General features: G+C 33.5%; 1 protein-coding gene and 1 pseudogene across 50 annotated transcripts in view; both read right to left on the bottom strand.

The window, feature by feature from the left end:
• Clasp2 (cytoplasmic linker associated protein 2) overlaps positions 1-21,748 on the bottom strand; it is a 223,748-nt gene that overhangs the window by 74,494 nt on the left and 127,506 nt on the right. For 7 of the 50 annotated variants that reach the window (XM_063260397.1, XM_063260398.1, XM_063260408.1 and 4 more), the window contains 7 exons: positions 20,442-20,465; positions 18,417-18,434; positions 16,218-16,319; positions 10,236-10,406; positions 7,648-7,755; positions 2,299-2,405; positions 467-490 (listed from right to left, as the gene is read on the bottom strand). In XM_063260397.1, the coding sequence (XP_063116467.1) occupies positions 467-490; positions 2,299-2,405; positions 7,648-7,755; positions 10,236-10,406; positions 16,218-16,319; positions 18,417-18,434; positions 20,442-20,465 (554 nt within the window). Of the gene's footprint in view, positions 1-466; positions 491-2,298; positions 2,406-3,323; positions 3,387-7,647; positions 7,756-10,235; positions 10,407-12,956; positions 12,984-16,047; positions 16,075-16,217; positions 16,320-18,416; positions 18,435-20,441; positions 20,466-21,748 lie in introns of all 50 variants that reach the window. The other 43 variants (XM_063260384.1, XM_063260394.1, XM_063260395.1 and 40 more) reach the window with 17 other exon arrangements.
• On the bottom strand, positions 21,227-21,339 carry LOC111757923 (small nucleolar RNA SNORA73 family; annotated as a pseudogene).

The raw sequence follows: 21,748 nt of genomic DNA, 5'->3' as shown, positions 1-21,748 counted from the left end.
GTAAAGATATTTCAATCAAAATATTAAACACAATAATTTAAAATAGTCCCAAGTGACTATAGGTTCTCCATAGTTTAAAATCAGAAAAAGTATGATTTGAACTTAAAATAGCATTGTAATGCTTCCAGCACTCACTGCACTCATTTGCTCTGGACACCAACTTAATTTAGAACAGCCACACTGTGTGTTTCCTGTTTTAGGGTCCAGAATCAGTTTGTAATAAACATCACTGGAAATGATCTCATCTCATTTGTATAAGTAGTTGGCCTGAAAAAAAACTAGCAACCCCAGAAGATTCTTTATTCAGGCAGTATCTCTCTCTTGACAACCACACTGTAGAAAAGCAGACAAATGTCTAAGGATTTTTATTACTCTACTTTTTTATAGAAAACCATCACATCTTAAATTAATGAAATAAAGAAAAAAAGTCATGTTATCATAAGATGTCAGAAAATAATGTCTATACCTTAGTCCGCATGTCTCCTAAGAGCTGAGAGCAGTAAATTTTTAAAGAAAGAAATTGAAAATAATGAAGAACATTTAGCTAAACAGCACAGTGAAGTAGGCATTAACATTGCCCATGACCAGAAATAGTGTTTTTTTAACATTTAGTTACAAAAGAACTTCATGTTAGCAGGCTATATCTTTAATTTTATCGATATCCTTTAGTGGAAAGAGATATATCTGAATTATAAAAGTATTCCCATAACCACTTTCCCCAAAGAATCTCAAGTATTCTTATTTGCATCCTTTTGTTATTTTCAAATTTAATTTTATTTCTCTAATTTTACCCAAGTTCAAGATAGGTTTAATAGTGGGAAAATTCTTTTCTTACAAATTGGTAGTTGCAACACTGTTATCTGTGCTAGGCAAATAATGAAAGAATAAAATTATTTGGATTTATATTTTAGCCTCTGTTTCTGAAATACTCCTATATAATTCAATAACATCATTTTAATACTACAAGGGATAGCTCAAGTATAACTCCATTCAATTCATAAAATTTACATAAGCAGAAGTAAACTGGTAAATCATGCAATTTTAAAGACTAGAAAATATACTTTAAATAGTCCAATTAAAAAGACTAGCAGATATACCTTGAGAATAGAGATAAAAAACAGTAAATTTAAAATACCCTTTACATATCATCATAAATGGATGTGATTAATATATCCCATATCCAAGAGAACAGAATTCCTACTTTGTTATATTAGTTTATTAAAAAAATTCAAATGACAGAAATAAAGGTAAAAATTCAGCAATAATGACTGCTAGAACTACACAGGTAATGACAATCCAATAAATTATAGCATTACAAATGATTTTTTAAAAAAGAACTTGTCTTTCAAATCTATGGCAAAAAAATTGTATCATGACAGCACAAGTTAAGATATATTTTTAAAGTCATAAGATATGTTTGCATTTAAAACTAAGATGAGGCCTTCTGTCAGTTCGGAGTAAGAAACTGGGTAAGTCTTCCTGAGGTCCTAGATTTGCTCCCCAGCACCCCTCCCCCATCTCTGCCTCCCCCCTAATTGAGTACATGTTCTTCACACATCAGACTAATACCACAACTTGTAGTTTGAAAGAGGAAATGTCACACTAACTGACTTGGGAAATTAGCTAAATAAATTATATACAAAATTCCAAAACAGCTTCATTGATAGTTTCATAAATAACAAAACAACAGTGATATATTTCTAGCACTCTTCTGACAAACTACCATAAATCTGTACAACACATTTTTAAACTTCACTGCCTAATGTGTCAGACATAAATAATCAGGCTGAGATCTTAATTTTTTTTTTTTTTTTTTTTTTTTGTCTTTTTCCTTTTTATCGGTACCGAGGATCGAACTCAGGACTGCCTGCTTGTAAGGCAGGCACTTATGCCGCTGAGCTAAATCCCCAGCCCCCAAGATCTTAATTGTAATTTACCTTGAGGTTGTGTTTTCTCTTAGCTCAAAAACCACAAATAATAAAATCAACACTAACTGAAATAATTCTGCAAGTGTATGTGAGTACATCAATCTATCTCACTTTTCATTCAGTGTAATACAGTACATAAAACACATTACCATATTAGACATGACTATAGCCGACACTCATCTGGCTTAAAGTTCTGAGTAGAAAGATCAAGAATTAAGTATGCTGACCTGCTTTACACTGTCCATATCTTACCTTGCTGGATCAGTACAGAACTTTCCCACCCCTTTCCACACAGGTAGACTGGCTTTCTCACACACTGGTTCCATAAGAGGAACATGTATGATAATAATAAGGAAACGGAGAAAAGTACCAAGGCATCCGCAACTGCTTCCTCCACGTCCGAACCTGTGTTCAGGACTCGCATGGCACTGACAGATGATGACAGTCGACTTGACTGGCTGATTCCATACCCGGGACCTAATTAATCAAAAGAAAAAAGCTTTGAGGCAGGCAAATAATAGTGTTAGGCTGGGAAACTTTAGGACCTTAAGAGGGGAAAAAACCAATGGGGAAAAAGCATTTTAAAAGCAATATTTTATTTCCTGGGCATGCTGAGTTCTTGATCAAATAAAAGGGTAAAGGCAGTTAAAATTATTAACAATGTATAGGAAATGTATTTAAAGAATAGCTCTTCATGTCCACAGGTAGAAATATGTATACTTGGCAGACTACCAACCTGGACATCTATATCCCTGTAATTAATCCAGCTCTGTCAGTTCAACTAACTTTCTCCATATGGGTGAAACACAAAGAAATCCACAAAAAAGATCAGTCCCAACCAATAATAGTTGGGAGACCACTGAAGTCATACCAGGAATGCACTAGTAAGAAAAGCTCCACTTATAATCTCATCTTCAAGGTAGGCTGATTTTATTCTATAATTAAGACAGATCACTTGGTATCTGTTAAGGGGCTGATATGTGCCCAACATTCTGAGATATATAAAGACAAACCAGAGATGAATTCTCCCTTAACTGCTCTGTATACCATCATTTACAATTAAAACACTTCATCCACCATTTTGGTTTTTTTTTAAACATATAAACAAAGATGAAGTACACAACCAAGAACATAAAACAATTTTATATTTAAAAATGACATAACAGGTTAAAGGAAAGAAAAATGTCTATTTGGTAGTGAAAAAATGCTCAGTAGGGTTGCTAAAGTAGAAAAAATTACTTGAAGTTAAAGAAAAAAGGTGATATATGCTCCAACAAGTTAAATTTAAATAAAAACAAATCAATTTTTAAAAATGAGTAACATTCCATGAAAACTAAAAAGAACAAAATCTGAGATGAATGCACAGATGATAGTGAAAATGTACTCATCCTTCACCTGAGGCCCCATACACATCGGGGGCATAGAGGGCTCCAGTAGATCGGGAATGGTGTCTGGAGGCTGGAATAACAGGACCATACAAACCTCATCTATTACCACAGAAACAAGGAATAGTGGCAGCACTACTGTCAGGCAAGGAGAGTTAGGTAATACTGGTATTAAAACTATTAATACTGCCAACTGTGGCAACTGAACATTAGCACTGCAAGATCATTCCTGACACACAGATACAACTTAGACCCTCGGTGGACAGATAGAGGAGACGACAAATAAGTAAGTAAGTAAGTAAGTAAGTAAGTAAGTAAAGTAAGTAAATAAATATAGAAGATAAAAGCAAAAAAGCAAGCATTCAAATGGAAGGAAATGCTGAAAATACAAGCATGAAAACAAACCAACTAACCAACCAACCAACAAACAAACAAAAAAACCAAAGGAAAAACACTGGGTAAAAAAAAAAAAACCACTATGGTAACTGGTAGATAATAATTATCTTATCTTCTTTAATCTCAACCAATGAGGCAGTTATTATAATTCAATTATAAAGGCCTAAATGTTTGTATCTACTCCCCATTGATATATTGAAAGCCTAATCCCCAAGGCAATGGTACAGTATCAGGAGGTAGGTGAGGCCTTTTTGTGTAATTATAAAGGAGACTTCAGAACAGTCCTTGCAGCTCCTGTTACACAAGGATACAACTACAATCTGTGACCCATGAAACAGATTTGCCACCAAACACTGAATCTATTAGTGTCCTAGACTCCCTGGTCTCCAAATTTGTGAGTATATATTTTTGCAGCTTGTAAGTACTCAGACTCTGGCTTGCCTGAATAGATTAAGACTCATCAGAAAATTAGAACACAAAGGTTAATTTATGTGATCAAAGCCACACTATTAATAAGTGATTCGCTTCAGCATCTGTAGTGTTTCAAGTTCTTTATTCTTAAACAGTACACATACCACACTTTCACATTATATATAATATACCTCATCAGGCTAAAAAAAACATTTTTCATAATGGTTCACTGAATATAAGTTCTGCATTCAATACATTATTTAAATACCAAAGTGCCTTTATAAAAAAATTCAATAATTCTTGGGGGCTGGGGATTTAGCTTAGCAGCATAAGCGCCTGCCTTGCAAGCAGGCAGTCATGAGTTCGATCCCTGGTACCGACAAAAAGGAAAAAGATTTAAAAAAAAAAAAATTCAGTAATTCTAAGACAAAACAAAAAATCCTAAAAATTTGTGGTGTCTCCTTATATACTGCTTTAGAATCTAGATATATATGTTGTGCTTTAAAACTTAAAATTTTGATTTTCCTAACACTATAAAGTCAACTTTTCGATTACATAGAGAAATAAACTGGAAGAAAAAAAATCTGAATAAAATATTTTATTTTAAAAGTTAGTCTTGTTCAAATGTATTAATTAGAGCAGTTGAACCACTTTTTTACACAAATCACTACTTTATTACAGGGAAACCTGAATGAATAGGAAAATAATAAAGGGCTGAATGAAAGACGAGAGAATGCTGTACAAAAATAATAATAAATCCTGAAAAGTGATTAGTATTATTTAAAAATATACGCTACAGAATACGGTTAGTTCTAACAGACATAATTTTGAAAGTGGCAAAAAATGATTTGAGTAAATCTGAAAATGCCTACTGGGTGGAAATCTTTGAAGAGATCGATATTCATCTGTGGTTGAGACACCTAGCATGTGTTTATAATAGAGTGAGCTTTTCCCCCCAAATGTCAGTTCCAGAAATAAATGGAAACTGAGGCACCAAGTTTCAGAGAAGTTCCACTTTTCTCAGTTCTGATTTCTTTCTGAAATTCTTAGGGTCCTCACTAATGGCCTGTGATACCAGTGGATAACAAGCTACAGGATTCATCTACTATCAATATTCAAAGTCATAGACAACATAAAATTCCACCAAATAAGCATATATGCTTATTTGAAGAACTGTAGATTGGAGGCAAATGTAGCCGAACAGTAGGAGGAGCAAGGACCACTCAGTCTCGGGGAAAGCAGCTCTCCATCCCTGTGAACCAGGGCTAATCTACTACTGCCTTTGTTATTCAGTATCTATATGCAAATAAAAGAACTATAAAAGTTAATTCTATAAATTGACTGAGGGGTCAAAAAAATTATTATTTTAACAATATATAACTAAAAGGCTGAGTTATCTTTAGGCCAAATAGCTTTACGAGAATCAGTAAAACTGCTTCCTTTAATATAAAAATTTCATTACTTTAATTATAAAATAGAACCTTTGAAATGAATCTAGAAAAATCAATGGCTTTCTTTAAAGAGTACCCTACTAACAACACTTACTTTAAAACTGTTAGTAGTTGATTATAAATTTCTTCTAATCTCTGACTGGGGTATAGATTTAAAAGGTACAGAAACGTATTTTGTTTTCTTCTTGATGTTTTCCAGTAATTCCCTATGGTGTTCATATAGTATTATATAAACATGGGTATTACACCATTAGAAAACCTGAGATCATTCCCACTGCAGTGTAAGTGACAACAGCATGGGGGCAGGTGCGGAGAGGAGAGAAGGGCACTGTAGCAGAAGTGTAGTGGCATAGGGACAATAAAGACAACAGTCACTGGATGTTCTTTGTGTGTCAAACTCCACCTTGAGGGTCTTTTCATGTATTTTCTCATTTGTAGAGTCTTTCAAACACTTCTATGATATACATACTATCTTTGTTTACAGATAAGGAAAGTATTTATAGTATCTCTTTTATAGATAAGGAAAACAAGGCATAAAAAGGTTTAAGAGCTGGGATATGAAACCAGGTTATCTGGGCCTAAAAGAGATGTTCTTGAAGGAGAAGAAGAGAAGGGACTGGGAAAAAAAGGAGAAAGCAAAATATAAGATATATGTGTACAAATTCCCTACGATGAGTATGATCATTGTGTATACCTAAAATGTACTAATAAACTTAATCAAATATAGATTCTTGAACCATAATATGTGCTCCTTCAACTCATCAATATGGCATTTATATTGTATATAAATGTCAATTTTCAGTTCTTTAAATATATATACATGAGGATGTACCATACATGTATGTGTGCATATGCATATACATATATGCAGAAAATCTACAGGCTAAAATATCTCTGGCAAAGCATCTGTCACACTAGGTCCTAGTGATACAGAAGAATTCTTCTTATCGTGGCATCTTCCCAAAGGGAAAGAGAAAGTGAGAGACCCTCTGAAACCCTTTTAGCTAGTATATCTTTAGCTAAAAGGTCTGTACAGCATAGAGCTGCAATATATCTATGTCCAATGGCCCAGAGAATTAGCAGTTAGCTAATTGACATTGTATACTAACATGTTAGAGGAAATAAGAATTTCAATAGCACTGTATTCTACTTAATCATCCCAAACTCCTGAATAGCCAAGTTTTTAGTTAAAATGTTAAAGGATTGTGAAGACATTCTAGAAATTCTCAATGTAAAAAATTATGCCTTTCCAGTTGTCCTAAAAATACTAATGGTTTAAAAAATCATTTACTATTTTTATAGTTGATATAAATTTAGTATTACAATTATGGTTACAATACAAGCTCTGTAATCAGGAACACAGATTTAACAGCAGCAACACACAATATAATAAGCTAATAGATGGGAAATGACCGTTAAACTATAAAATACTGTAATTATGTTAACTCTTTCCATTAATAAGTAGTTCATATATTGTCTGGTACACTCTTTGTAGTAACCTACATTAAATGATCTAGGTTGCAAAGTCATTTTTTCCGCTGAATAGGACAAAGCTGTTTTTTTTTAAACAAAATTAAGGTCACATTTCACATGAGAGTGAATATTTAAAGAAAAGTTAAATTCTCTGAATTTGTTTGATTAACTGATTGTCTTTTTGAGATAGCGTATTGCTATGCAGCTCAGACTGGCCTTGAATTCACTTTGTAGCCGAGGCTGGCCTCAAACTTTCAGCAATCATTTTGCTTCAGCCTCCCAAGTGCTGGGATTTTAAGTGTGCAAAACAACATCCAATCAAATTCTGTAAATTTGTTAAGAAAATCACTATTCTGAAGTTTAGATTTTTAAGACACTTATTTGAATATGAAAGCAATTCATTTATACAATTTGCACATTTAAGAAAGGTCAAAGTCATTTTCTAAACATAATTTCCTTTTGATGCAGCCCCCAAATTGACAGAAAACAAGAGCAAAGATACAGATGGAGAAGAAGGCTAAATTTTAGCCATCCTGAGGTTACTGAATGATGCAAACTCAAGGAGAGAGGACTGCATCTCATCGCTGCCTGTCCGTCACTTACCGAGGGGCTGGAAGGAGCGCACAGGACTCGTGTCCCTGCTGCTCTCCCGACTGGCTTCCCGGCTGCACCCTTGGCTCACACTTGGTCGAGGAATGCGACTGCTTCGAGCTGGCATAAATCAACACCAGCACAGCAGGGAAGAAAACAGAAAACATAGTTTAGATTAGTTTTAAATTTTGGCTTTATTTTGCTTAAGGGCGGATTGGTAATTAAAAATTTTTTAAAGTTTGAAAAGAACTACTCTTGATGAAACACATAGGAAGAGAGTTAAGTTTTTAAAATATGGTCCGTCTGCTAGTTTGTATAAGACTAAGAAAGTAAAACAGTATTTTACTAAAATAAGAAGAAAAAAGGAAATTTTAAATATTATACAACATATCCTGTAAAACTCAATTTCCCCCTCTGTTGAACGAATTATGCATTTCTATCATTTTTTTTTTGCATCTTAAGTAAAAATTAATTATTTCTGAGGCAGAGACTCATTATGTACTCCAGGCTGGCCTCAAATGCATGGTGACTCTCCTGCCTCAGCCTCCCAATGTTAGGAGTACAGGTGTATGCCACTTCACCTGGCTCAAAAATATTATTTTTAATATAGAAAAAATCTATACATGTCAAATATCAATCTGGTGTACAATATTCATTCTTGTTTTCAATTCATAATAAATGAGCCAATGCTTTCACTTTTTATGCTTTTTCTCATGATCACAAATTTTTAAACTATAAATATATAAATAAATAAGCAATTAACAGAAAACCCAGGAGTGAGAATTGATAAAAAGTGGAGTAAGAATTTTAACAATAATGTCTGGAAGGCAAAAAGAAACAAATCAGCCTGAAAATTCCAGGGGCTTTTAGTGTATTAGAAGTAAAATTATGCTAAGCACATTAATTTGAAGTGTGTAGGCCTAAAAGAAGTCCATGACATCTAATGAATAAAGACATTCTTATACAAGTAAGGCTTCCAGAAACCAACTCCTACATACAATTCCTAAGGAAGTTTTCTTGGAAATGTATATGAAACAAAGCAAAAGAGTAAATGAAAAAGAGGGCATCAGGGAAGAGTATATCCAATCCAGGACAGTAGTAAAAGGGAACCCTAAAACTGACAGCTGAGAAGAAGGGAGCAATTAACATGGAGTGTTAGAAACCAGCAAATTCTCAGAAAATGCGGAACTCCAAACCACACTTGGTACCACGGACAGGAAAGCAACACAAGATGAGATGAGAAGGCACTGTTCTCTTATACATTATTTAAAAAGAAATACAAATGCTGAAAAAAGGTTATATGATAGAGGAGAGTTGCTTTTCAAATATAAAGCAAACTAAAATGTAGCATAATTTCATGTAACTACCAGGGTTATAAGAAAAAGAGAACTCATTTGCATGTATCTAATTCTCTTCAAGTGATCTCTAACATTGAAACCTCAGGCTATCTTTGAGGAGAAATGATGTCGCAGCATATTCCATGTGTTGGCAGCAAACAACATTTATTTACTCACAACCCAACACATGTTACAGCTTTTCAACTTAACAATGTATGGAACAAGTACATAAGACCTGATTGAGAATTTGGAGGAGAATGTATGTGTAAATTTTAGTAATATAAAAACAAAGCTGATAACCCTAGGAAGAGAGTGAAGAAAAAAGCAGGAGAGTTGGGATACTGATTGAAATTGATGAAACAAAAATAGAAGCAGGAGAATATTCTTTATATAGGTAATCTACAAAAGACTTTTAAAACAATGAAAAACAAATGATTAAAAACAAATTGGAGGGGCTGGGGATTTAGCTCAGTGGCATAAATGCCTAACTGGCAAGCGCATGCTTGTGAGTTCAATCTACGGTACCAAAAAAACCCAATTTAGAGTAAACAGATTTCTGCTCTGGTACTAACAGATCAAGTAATAGCAGACAAAGTGAATATTATAATTGGTAAAACAGAAAAGAGGGAAGAAGGGAAGATACATAAAGAGCCAGACAGCAGACAAACTTTGAATCTATGAAAACAATGCTCATCAAACAACCCAAAGGCTGCACAACTTCTAAATTTTTCAGCTAAAGAATAAATCCCTTTTTGCTCTTTAAGGTCGCTTCAATTCTAACTTTGTTACCTGAAACGGAAGGTATTCTAAACAATACAAAGAACACATGGAAGTTTATTAATATTTAAATAAAGCTGATCCACAGTACAAAAGTGAAACATAAGCAGTTTACATACACATTGAGGTACACATATACATATAAATGTGTACAATATTTTATAAGTTCTACATTACCTTGTGCTTTAAAATATTAGCTATTATTTTTAAAAGCTGTAAGTTACATGATGGAGATTTTACTCAATAACCTATACTTAAATTCTTTAAATTTTTTTTTCCTGTATCTTTTTTGGCGCGGGGGGTGGGGGGTGGGGTGGGGGGGTTACTGGGGATTGAACTCACGACTTCACACTTACCAGGCAAGCACTTGAGCTGCTGAGTTAAATCCCCAGCCATTGTTTAACTTATAAGTGCCTAATTATATTCTAAAGTCATCAGTATTCCCAAAGCCTGAAAAGGTTACAATTCTCACATATAAAATCTTACCTACTGAAAGCCTAGAGGGACTAGCTTCTCTGCTACAGCCTTGGCTCCGTGGTATCTTACTCCTTTTCTGTATTGAGGCTGAGTTGACCAGGACTCTCTGCACCCCGGAGCTCACTGTAGAAAGGGCTGTTGTGGTCAGAACTCTTCCTGGAGACCCAGACCGGCTGCCAGCTAAACATTAAACACATACAAATATTAAGGCAGGAACCCCAAAAGAATTTATTCAAAGGATAAAAAGTCAAGAAATACATTTGAGAAAAATGATTAAATATAGCTGCTCTAGGTTTAAGAAAATGGACTGAGGAAAATTTCTATACAATTGTAACAGGCTGGGCGGTGTGGGTGTATCATATTATAGTAATGAATGGTAAATTATCTAAAGTGTATTTTCAGTTTGGGAAATATATGATACTATGTTCAATAATGACACTAATATTCTGATTTTTAAAACACAAATAAGTAAAATGTTTCCAAAGCAATAACATACTTGACAATACATTTCATATATTGAAAAATGAGGGCTAATGATACCGTTCAGTGGTAGAGCACTTGCCTAACATATATGAGGTCCTTGGATCCCAAATACTAAGCCAAACAAACAAAACAACAAACCTCTTTGAAAAATATTATAAAGATGTGGAGAGAACTCTTTCATTCTATTACTGCTGTTATTTTTATTAAGTATATAATAATGATAATTTGCTTTGTCTTAAAATAGTTTGACTGCTGAAATAATTCTAAATGAGTATTTTAAGAAAACAATGTTAACTGAAAAAGGAACTTGTTTTCCCTATTTGTCTTCAAATAGCAAAGTGCTCGTGGGTGGCCACATTTTAAGGCTAAATCCTGATTGTGGAATAGTACTAAGTGATGGTGAAAGAAGTCAGAGAGCTGATTAGGCAGATAGGAAATACTCAACAAAAATCACAGAAATCAGGAAAGTGGGTTTGTTTTTTTTTTAAAACACCAATAACACAGTTTTAAACTAGAAATGCAGGAGGTAACTTTTAAGGGGTTAAGTTTCCTTGTTAGTCAGAGCACTCTGTTCTGAACAGTAAAATGGACTAGATAACGCCAATGGATAATTTAACTCTAAGATTCTGAATGGCCACATTACAAAAAAATTGAACTTCATATATTTTCATGAAACCACCTTTTACTTTTATTGGGTACCTTCTATCTAGCAGAAGAATCACTGTTCAGGCTGTATAATTTTACCCAATCATGATTTATTTCCACATTGGATTAAAGACTCAAATGCCAAACATGGGATATTAAAAAGAAAAACAAACAAACCTGCCCCACTCCCCCACAAAAGGTGTAGTGAGTATAGCTCAGGGAGTGGTAACAGGACCATGATCTAAAGGAAACTATCTGCCCTTTGCTAAGGGGAAGTGAATTTCAGTTCTGGTCAGCTTTGCCCCAAGGTAATACTGCTCAGTCTTGGAATTTTTTAAAAACAAAAGCTTTGACATTTCCTGATTTTTATCATGTACAGGTCAAACAAGCAACGCATTAATGAAGCAGGCTGGATGTAGTCCACGGGCTGCTGAACTGTGACACTTAAGTTTTCTTGGCATCTTCCTACCAAGTACAATTTAGATTTCTGCTTCATTCTTAACCTTTACCAGGACACGAAATGAAACTTATCACCCACTTGAAACAGCAATATTGTAAAACAAAGCAGCATTTCCAGTGAAACTAACACTTTTACTATTTGAGTAGAAGCTCTTCTTTAAAATGATTGTTCATTTGAAAGCTACACATTTCAGGCGAAGAATCTTCAAATCTGGTTTCTTCAGTTATATTCTTAAGGATAGTTATAAGGTATCTGTTTTCTCCATGCAGTATCTAAGCTAAACGTACACACTGAAACATCCAAATACCCAACATGCCACAAACTCACAATGCAAGAAAGGCCAATGGATTATTTTATGGGAAAACTTGCAACAATATAAAAAGTATAAATAATGAACTGAGCACATAAAGTTATGGTACTCTGTTAAACCAATATATATTTGGGGATGTGAAGGTGTTGGTAGGAGACAACTGGAGGATTCCTTGAAATGTGGGTCTATTCAGCAGGTAGGAAGGAAATGTGCAGTTTAGAAGCAGAGTAGCTACTCAGTTTGCTCTTGATTTACTGAGTATGAAATTTAAGCATGCTCACTCTATAGATTTAAATTCATTCATACTATCTTCCAGGAAATAATACTAGCAGTGTAAATGTCACTTCGATCACTATCCTCTCTTTTCCAATACCCTGTGATCCTCACCAAGACTGATAATTCCAGTGCCTATGACTCACTGGAATTATTTAAACTTAGAAGAAAATAGCAAAGCTGTTTGCCCTAGTAAAGAGCAATCAAGGCTAATTACTTACTTTAGGAAAATCAGAGTTGATGAAAAAATTTATGATGCACACAAAGAATAGCAGAACTTGAAAACTGGACACCTCTTTTCTCTTGTGATGTCTATTTCAAAGCATTACCAAAGGTCCTTTTATTATTATGTATGCTTGCATCTGTAGATTTAACTTGGATAATTTTTTAAATGCAGGGTTTTGGTAATACAAAGAAAAATCATAATTGGCAATTTTTGTCTCAATATGATTATAGAAAGATGGACTACTATTAAGTTTCTGCTGAATAGAACCCATTTTTGGTAATGATAATATGTGATCAAACAATAGATGCACACATAAAGGCTATAGATTCTTACCACCAATGGTATTAGCAGATTGTGATCCTGAACAAGTGTAAAGGCAGAATTAGGGTAAGGATTATAATCCATGAAAAGGGAAAGAGCAGTTTAAAAATGGATGGCAGGTGAAAGTAAAGTTTTAGTCACTTTTAACAGGGAAAAAAAATCCCTAATGCAAAAAAAAAAAAAAAAAAAAAAAAAAAAAAAAGCAAACCTTAAAAAATTCCAAAGCACAGATGTCTGTAACAAAAGCAGTACATTTAGTAATTTTCACAGCTAATAAACAGAAAGCAAACACTCATGTACAAAGCAGATGAAAATGAAGCTGCAAAAGTAAATGTAAAATTTTCAGCTTTTCTATTATCAGTAATCCAAAACTTTTAAATAGTTAAATGTTTAGATTCTTACTATTTAAACATTTAATTCAAAAGTAGATTAAGGAACGACTGTAACATCCTATAACTGAAGAACAACTAGATGAAAAAAGCTACATATTTCAACTTAAGACTCACAGGAAAAAAAGTCAAGTGACAGGAAGGGAAACAAAGTTTCTGACAGGCTATAGCATCTGTACACGATCAGTAACTACTTACAAAAAGGAACACAATTCTTTCATTAATATAAACCTAGATGTCTCTCCACTGGGTATGCTTTCCTTTATTTGGTTAGCCATTGCACACACCTGCTTTGATCCAACATATTTTTTTTTCTAAGTGATGATACAAAAACACATAGAAAGACCATGCAAACCCTAATGAATTACTTTATGATGAAGTGAAGATGGAGTTTACTGTAATATTTCTGTGCAAACACGTTGTAAAGAAACTTGCATACAAATTACATATCTTTCTTCTAACAAAGGAATTTGGAATGCAACATATAGTCACTCAAATTAGCAAGCAGACAAACAAAACTCTCCAATACAACTTCAAACTAAGTGATTTTATAGTGAGACACTTTTCTGATCTTAAAAGTCCTACCCAGGCTCAAAAATCAATCATTACGTTCTCACACTTTAGGAGAGGATTTGGAGTATTGTGGGATGGCTTTCAAGGTGAGAACCAAGTACAAACAATAATTATTATATATTCCAGTGAAGCACTCTGAAGTTACAATGTTCCCAAAAGGAGGTCCCTCAAGTAACATGAAAAACCAATGAGTGCTTTGCCAAAGGGATGGGAGCACAGTTCAGATATAGAGCATTTCTTGAGCATGGGCCAAGCCCTGCGTTCCACGCACAGTAAAAACAAAAATAAAAGCAAAACAGAACAAAATAATGAACCTTTGCCAAGAGGTTGGCCTTAGTATTACTTTAGAAGGCAACTAGTGTCACACAATTAAGTTTTATTCCTAAATCCTGGACACAGACAGTTTCTGGCTATTCTCTTTATTTTTATTTTGTGCTTTAAATTCCCTAACTTCACCATTACTTACTTCTGTTTACTGAAGGCAGTAGGAAAAATAAAACCAGTATAATGTTCAGTAGATATCTGATTAATAATGAGGACAATATTATTCGTTAACATAGAGTATTTACTTTTAGTCAGATACTGTTTTAACTGTATTAAATATATTATATCATTTAATCTTCTTAATAATCTTACAAGGCAGATGCTACTATGTTCTTCATTTTACAAGTAAGCATACAGAAATAAAGTAACTTTAATTTAAAGAAGCCAGGACTCCAACCTGGGCAATATGGATGTGATTGATTGATTTATTCCTGGTGGTGCTAGAATTGAACTGGACCCAGGGCAGTATACATGCTAAGCAAGTGAGCTACAACTGAGTTACATCCCTAGCCCCAACGTCCATGATCTACATCAGTACCTCTTTAATGTCACTATGACACAAATCACTTGGTGACCTTGTTACCTACTGGATTCAACAGATCTATGGAGTATATGGTGATGTTCCTAATTAGTTCACAGGTGATCTCTTGGTACTGGTCTGGAGTGCACATATGGAGAAGGCACACACAGAGAAGAAACTAATATTCTGCACTGTAAAGACTAACGCATCATATGTAAACCATCCCAGAAATATAAATAGAATCAAGGAAGAATGTGAAATTTCATTTGGCTGAGAAAATTCCTTGTTTATAGGACTTTGTTACTCTGTAAATAACCCTCAATTTGAAAATCAGTTTACTGAGTATTTCTCTGTATATTTAAGATTTTTGACGGGCATTTCTTTGTTATTTTGCTTAGCTATTCAAACTCTGGAAAGAGGAGACTCTCTTAGGCAGGAGTTGTATAGCTATCACTCTACTCTCTCCAAGCTCTGCTTTTTCCTGACTCCAAACTCCAGGAATCAGGCTTAAAAACACAAATAAAACATCTACATCCCAATAAAAAATTTAAATTATCAGTGGAAGACAGTTAAGTAAATTTCAATTCCAAAATAGTCAAGTATATAGAATAACCTTCAAAATTACTTCCTTAGAAAAATTCTTGATATTATAGATAAATGCTATTGAAAAATCTTTTGGTAAAGAAGGAATGGGATCAAATTGCTTTTTAATGTTATAAATGTGTATGTTGTTATTCTGGAATATACAGAAATAGAACATTCATTTTACCTAACATCCCCAAATGGTGCTTTTTTTCCTTTCTTTTCTTGACAAAGAACTCAGTTTCCAACAAATTAGCAAAAGCATAAATCTTTTAAATGTATCAAGGGATACAGAGCATTGGTCATCTCAGCTTACTTTTTAAATCACTATAAATCAGTATGTATCTTCCAAAAATGTTAACCAAAAATAAATATTCTAAGAATAGATTTGGGGGGTAAAAAAATACTATCTGTCTTTGAAAAGCATTAGTTAGATGTAAACAGATTCTGATGGCAATTATTTTGCTTTTAAAAGCAAAATACATTAATTGTCCACATTTGCAAGTTTCCTAGTCAAATGTGAAAATCTTAATGCTAAGGATATATCTGCTATTTAAAATATCTCCATGCAAAATCTGTATAACAGATGAAGTTTTTCTTTCTAAGTGGTAGATATCAGTGATGGAGCCCTAATAACACAAAGACAAGACAACACTCACTCAAAAAATTTCAAAACATGCACAACAACTGACCCAAAACATTGAAAAAAAAATACCTTCATTTTTGTCAGGTGATGATGAACCTAAAGTACAGAACAAGAACTCAGTATGTCTCTCATCTTTTTTGAAATTTGCCCACTGGTCATCTCCTACTACAATAATATGCAAGCAACATATTTATTCTAACATATTAACAAATACAGTGGGGTTAATAAGCAGTACATACGCTGTGACTGAGACACCATTTTTGTTCGACTTCTTCCTCTAGAATCTGTCTTGCCATTTCCTATACCAGGAAGTGGTGCTGAAAGCTTTGCTCTCATTCGGCCTGAGGAATAAAATATGTACAGAAGTAAACATTTTAAAAAGTAAGAGTATTTTAAGCGAGAAAAATTTACTATTGCCAACAACCACTAAATTATGTAGTTAATATAATTATGACCTATAGGTTCTATTTTTCCTTAACATTTTAAAAATAAAAACTGGGCTTTTTTTGCTTTTGGACAAGATCTAGCTAGGTTGCTTACACTGGCCCACTCTCAAAGGCTAAAATAATCCTCCTGCCTCAGCCTCTCAAATAAGTAACTGGTATAACAGGTACACAGCATCATACCCAGCTTCATACTGTCTTTTGTATGTTGTACCGTAAACCAATTTTTCTTCGAGGGTAAGAATAAAGTCAAACTAGAAGATTTTCATACTTAGTTTGATATTAATTAGTCCAGTAGTCATAATTAAGATATAGGTATGTCCCTTGTTGCTTAATTGGTAGTTGTAATTCTAAAATTTCAGTTTACAGAAAATTTTAGATTATTCTCAAATAGACCCTATAGTTTTACATATGAACTTAAACATAAAAACAATAATCCAAACAGTCCTTTGGGCTGAAAAATTATTTCTAAAGGCATTTGTAGGATGAGATCCTACTGGCAAAATATTCAATCTTTCTTATATCAGATTATTCTAAGTATATATGGATATATTTACTACTTTCTTCTTCTAACCAGTTTCATCTACAAAATGACTTGAGAAAATACATATAAGATAAAAATTAGTGCTTTCCTTAATATATTTTTTATCAAAGTATGTAAATGGCCACTAATAAAAGCAATTGATGATGAAATACATTACTAGCAGGTACTTAGGTGTTCTCAAGCTATGGTCCCAATCAAATCAGATCAATACCAAACATATTCAAAAGAAAGGCTCAGAATCTTTTTTAATTAAAAGGCACAATTTGTAAGGAATTCATAAAATTCTAGCTATCTTGATATAGTCATACTAATATACTATAGACTAGGAATAAGTTAAAAACTTAAGAATGAGTCAAAATAAGAAAGCAACAAAAACCAGAACTAAAAGAGGGAAAGTCAGAAATGTAATTGGTGCAATTCTAGTGTTCTACCAATTTGAAGGCCCCTAACAAGTCTATATTCCAGGTCTTTCACATTTTTACACAGTTTATTTTGAGTAGGGTATCTTCATGACTAAGAAGTAAAACAAAAAAAAAAATCAAATTATTATTTATGCAATGGAGAATTTATCCACATTCTGTTTAGGAAATTAAGATATAACTATTTTGATAGTAATGTTTTAAATTACAAAGTGCTTAAATAAGCTGCCATTAGTGACCACAATGTCCGAGGTCATGTTTTTATAAAGTACTCCAATTTAAAACTTAAAACAAGAACTATTTTAAACATATCAAAGTACTTATGAGACAAAAACAATTTAAACCTATTTGGTTCTATACACAAGAAAATGTCATCTATGTAAAAGTTAGAGAAAAAAACAGTATTTTAAGCCAAAGGCTTAAATAGCCTTCAGACAAAACAAATATAAAAATTGAATTATTTTCCATTGCACAAATTTAAATGGAACAAGCAATTACTTTTAAGGTGAACCTAGTAAAATATAATGAGCAACTTAGCTGTAATCTCAAGTTCAGTTTCAGTGAGTAACCAATGTCCTAACAACTGATACAAAAATAAAAGATTCACTTCAAAGTGGACTGAATAAAAGTATTTAAACTCAAATGAAAAACCAATGGCACATGCTCCTGAAAAGCAGAAATGAATTTGTATACATTAAAAAAAAAACCATGCAAAATCAAAAGAAGTTTTAATAACACTGCTGAAAAATGAAATTATGTCCTAACTTTACATTAAATATTATCAAGCATGTTAACAAGATACGTTTTTCAGCATGAAATGATTCAAGACACGAAATGAAACTGCAAGATGAAAAAGTAGGGAAAAAAACTGATACACAGAACAAACACAACCAAATATAGAACGCAGAAGTTACCACTACGGGCAAATTATAAAGATTTGCAAATAAATTAGCCCGTTTTAGTTTTAATTTCTACCAGTGAAAATAATAATATAGAGGTGTTTGTATTACTAACAAAATGCATAATTCTTACCATCTTCAGAGGCTGTTCCTAAATAAGAGAAATAAAACAACATTTCAACAAATTCTGCCCACACTGTAACATCTTCCCAAGACCAACACAAACAGATGGCAGGGTGACACTTTTAACCTGAGAGGAAGTAAATTAATGCTGAAAAGGTTCAATCTGAGAAAAAATTTGGGATACCTGACTTGGGACATGTAAAGAGTTGAAATTAAAGCACAGAAAATGCCAAAATTTTGAAATAGTAAAATTATCTACTCAAGAAAGAAAGATGTAACTCTGCAATAGTTTTATTTGTAAATGAAGACTTTTACAGACTTTTCTAGAGTAGGAATATTTTCAGTGTATTTTCAAAGGTAGCTCATAAAAGAAGTATTAAGAATGTAAGCTTCAATTACGCAGACTTTTCAAAGTATATACAAAGCCAAAGGTCTATCAATCCAAGGTATCAGTTATTTCTTCAACATTCATGATTATTCCCTGAGATGTCAGTGAAATCTACTGAAAAAGTCGGAGAACAAACATCACAACTCATTGCTCATTAGGAATAAAATGTACATGTCTCTATGTGTACTTTTTAACAATTGAGTATCAGTGGAAATACACATCATGAAAAAAGATGTGACTCTTCAAATAGGTTACTTCTCATCTAAACAAGAAAATATGTTAATTGGAAACAATACAAATTTTCTCAAGGCTCCAGAAATATCAATGTTAGAAGCAATACCTAAGGTTTTGATAGAAAGAAAGTCCTCCCCTCCCCACTTTGGTAGTACTGGGATTGAACCCAGGCTGTTTGCACTGAGCTACATCCCTAGGTCTTTTTTGGTTGGTTTTTGTTTTTTGAGACAGGGCCTCACTATATAGAGTTTTGGCTGACCTTGAATTCACTATGTAGTTCAGGATGGCCTGGAACTTGGTGATTCTCCTGCCTTAGCCTCCTGAGTGCTAGGATTATAGGCACGGGTCACCAGTCCTAACTAAGAAACCATTTCTGGATGGCTGGCATATGATGGTTTTTTATTAATGAAATACTTTAATCATACAAAAAAGGGGAAGTTAATTTAATTAATACTCCTGTACCAATTTAAGATTAAACTTTCCATTTCATTACAATAGAAAACACGTATTAGTTCAACTTTAGATTTGATGTAATAATTGATAGAAAAACATAACAATGTCTCAAATTTTCCTAGATCTATAAAGTGACTTAAAGATTTCAGTATTTTTGTTTGTTTTTTTGTTTTTTGGTGCCCGGGGTTGAACTCACAATCTCACACTGGGCAGGCAGGTGCTTATGCCGCTGAACTAAATTCCCAGCACAAGATTTCAGTACAATTTTATTGTAAGTTATTTTTAAGGGTAAGATACAAACAATACACTGAGATCAGATTTAAAAATTTACAGGTTTGTTACTGAACCAAGTAACTACAGGTAGATTGTTAATTGTTTGAACACTGAAATAAAAAAGACACATTTGTTATTTTCTGGTACTGAGTACTGAACTGCTCTACCAATGAGCTTCAACCCCAGAAATGACAAAGCTTAAAGATTAAATGTCAATCTGAAATTCACCATTAACAAGACAGCATCTATAACTTGTATTTCATTTTTATAAATAAAACATCTGAACCTGTGAAATGTCATATTTCTGTAACACTCAATAAGCTAAAGTGCTGAATCAAACGATTTCTGAGATTACTTTTCATTCTTCCAGATCCAATATTATAGAGGATAAGAATTGCAAATATTCAAAGGCATATTTCTAAGAGTGCAAGTAAAATTTTTAAGATAATTGTGTTAAATAAAAGCAAATGGTTACCTACTACTTGAGTAGACTCAGCAATTAAAAAAATGAAAATACTTAATCCAAAATTCAATTAGAGAATTATGCAGCCATTTTCAAAGTAAGATTCTTGGTAAATACACTATTTATAGTATATTTTCAGAATGTAAGACAGTAATGAAAAAGGATATAATACAGAGTCCAAGAGCCATAAAACTATGTAGTAAATTATAAAAGGAAGTTCTTACCATCCATCTTGTCAGTAGTATCCTCTTTGATGAAAGAGCAAGCAAAAACAGAGGAAAACTTAGCATATTAGAAAAAGTGATTTTATAATCCTTAAAAAGATGTTTTTAAGACAAAATTAATTGTCTGGACATACTGTTTATTACCTTGTTGCTTGCTTACCTCCATCTTTCCTTAGAACTTTTAGCCTCTATCATCTCATGTCTGGATAAATCTTTTCTTTTTGTTTTTGAGACAGTCCAGTTCTGTAATTCAGGTTGGCCCTGAATTCATTTTGTAGTCCAGGCTGGCCTCAAACATATGGCAATCCTCCTGCTTCAGCCTCCCACATGGTGGGATTACAGGCATGTGTCACCATGCCTGGTTAATATCTGAATATTAACAACTACTTTTATTAATTCCACTGCTTGACAGAAAATTACACAACCATGCAGTCATGGATATGGGCACTATTACAGACTTGGCCTTTTTAAGCGTCTGTGCAGATCTTTAAGAGTTAACATAGCAGGATTGATATAAACGTACCAGGGATCAACCTCATGACCTCACACTTGCCAGGCAGATGCTTGTGCCGCTGAGCTGATACTACTCTTAAGAAGGTCCTTTCTGTGAGGTAGTCTCTGGTAACTTAGTTTTTAATGTTTTTTTTTTTTTTTTTTTTAAACAATAAGGTTATTTTAAGTGAGGGAAGGGACACTGGTCTCTGCTACACCAATTTGCCTAAGCTGTTTTGCAAAAAACATGATTTTTTTTTCTTTTTTCTTTTTTCTTTTTTTTTTTTACTAAACATTGTTTCCTGCATGGTTTATCTCCTCAGTCACTGCCCAAAGGACTCTGAGAAGTTGTAGGAATATGCAGGCGAAAAACATGATTTATAGTGAACACTTGTTTTCCTTCTGGGAGTTTGAAATTTTGGTAAAATCTGGTTGATTGTGCAAGCAGAGAGCTTATGTGACTATCTCCCACTTCTTCTCCAGCTCTGACTCTTCAGCTAACTTTTTGGGAAGAAACACGGTACACGTTGCTGCATTTTACAGTTAGAGGGAGGAGCATTCACCTAACTTCACCACTGCAAGAGGGAACTTTGACACGTAGGTTCCTCCAGATTACCTGTTAAGTCCTTTTTCTTTGTGGGTTTTGATGTGCGTCCTTCTGTGCTAATAAACTCAAGCCATGAATACAGCCGTGTCTAATTCCTGTAAGTCTTTTTAATAGCTCTCAAATGTATGTGTAATTGTGGGAAGCCCAAGAGTTTTTCTCCTCTTATGCTTCCCTGATGAGTTTTCTCAACTTCAGGTCACCTCTTGGC

This window comes from Cavia porcellus, unplaced genomic scaffold (genome assembly GCF_034190915.1).
Source record: "Cavia porcellus strain 051 isolate PalLab524CR breed Dunkin Hartley unplaced genomic scaffold, mCavPor4.1 scaffold_13, whole genome shotgun sequence".
NCBI classification, from domain to species: domain Eukaryota; kingdom Metazoa; phylum Chordata; class Mammalia; order Rodentia; family Caviidae; genus Cavia; species Cavia porcellus.
Note: the sequence above shows the minus strand (reverse complement) of the source record. Positions and strands in the feature narration are given on the sequence as shown.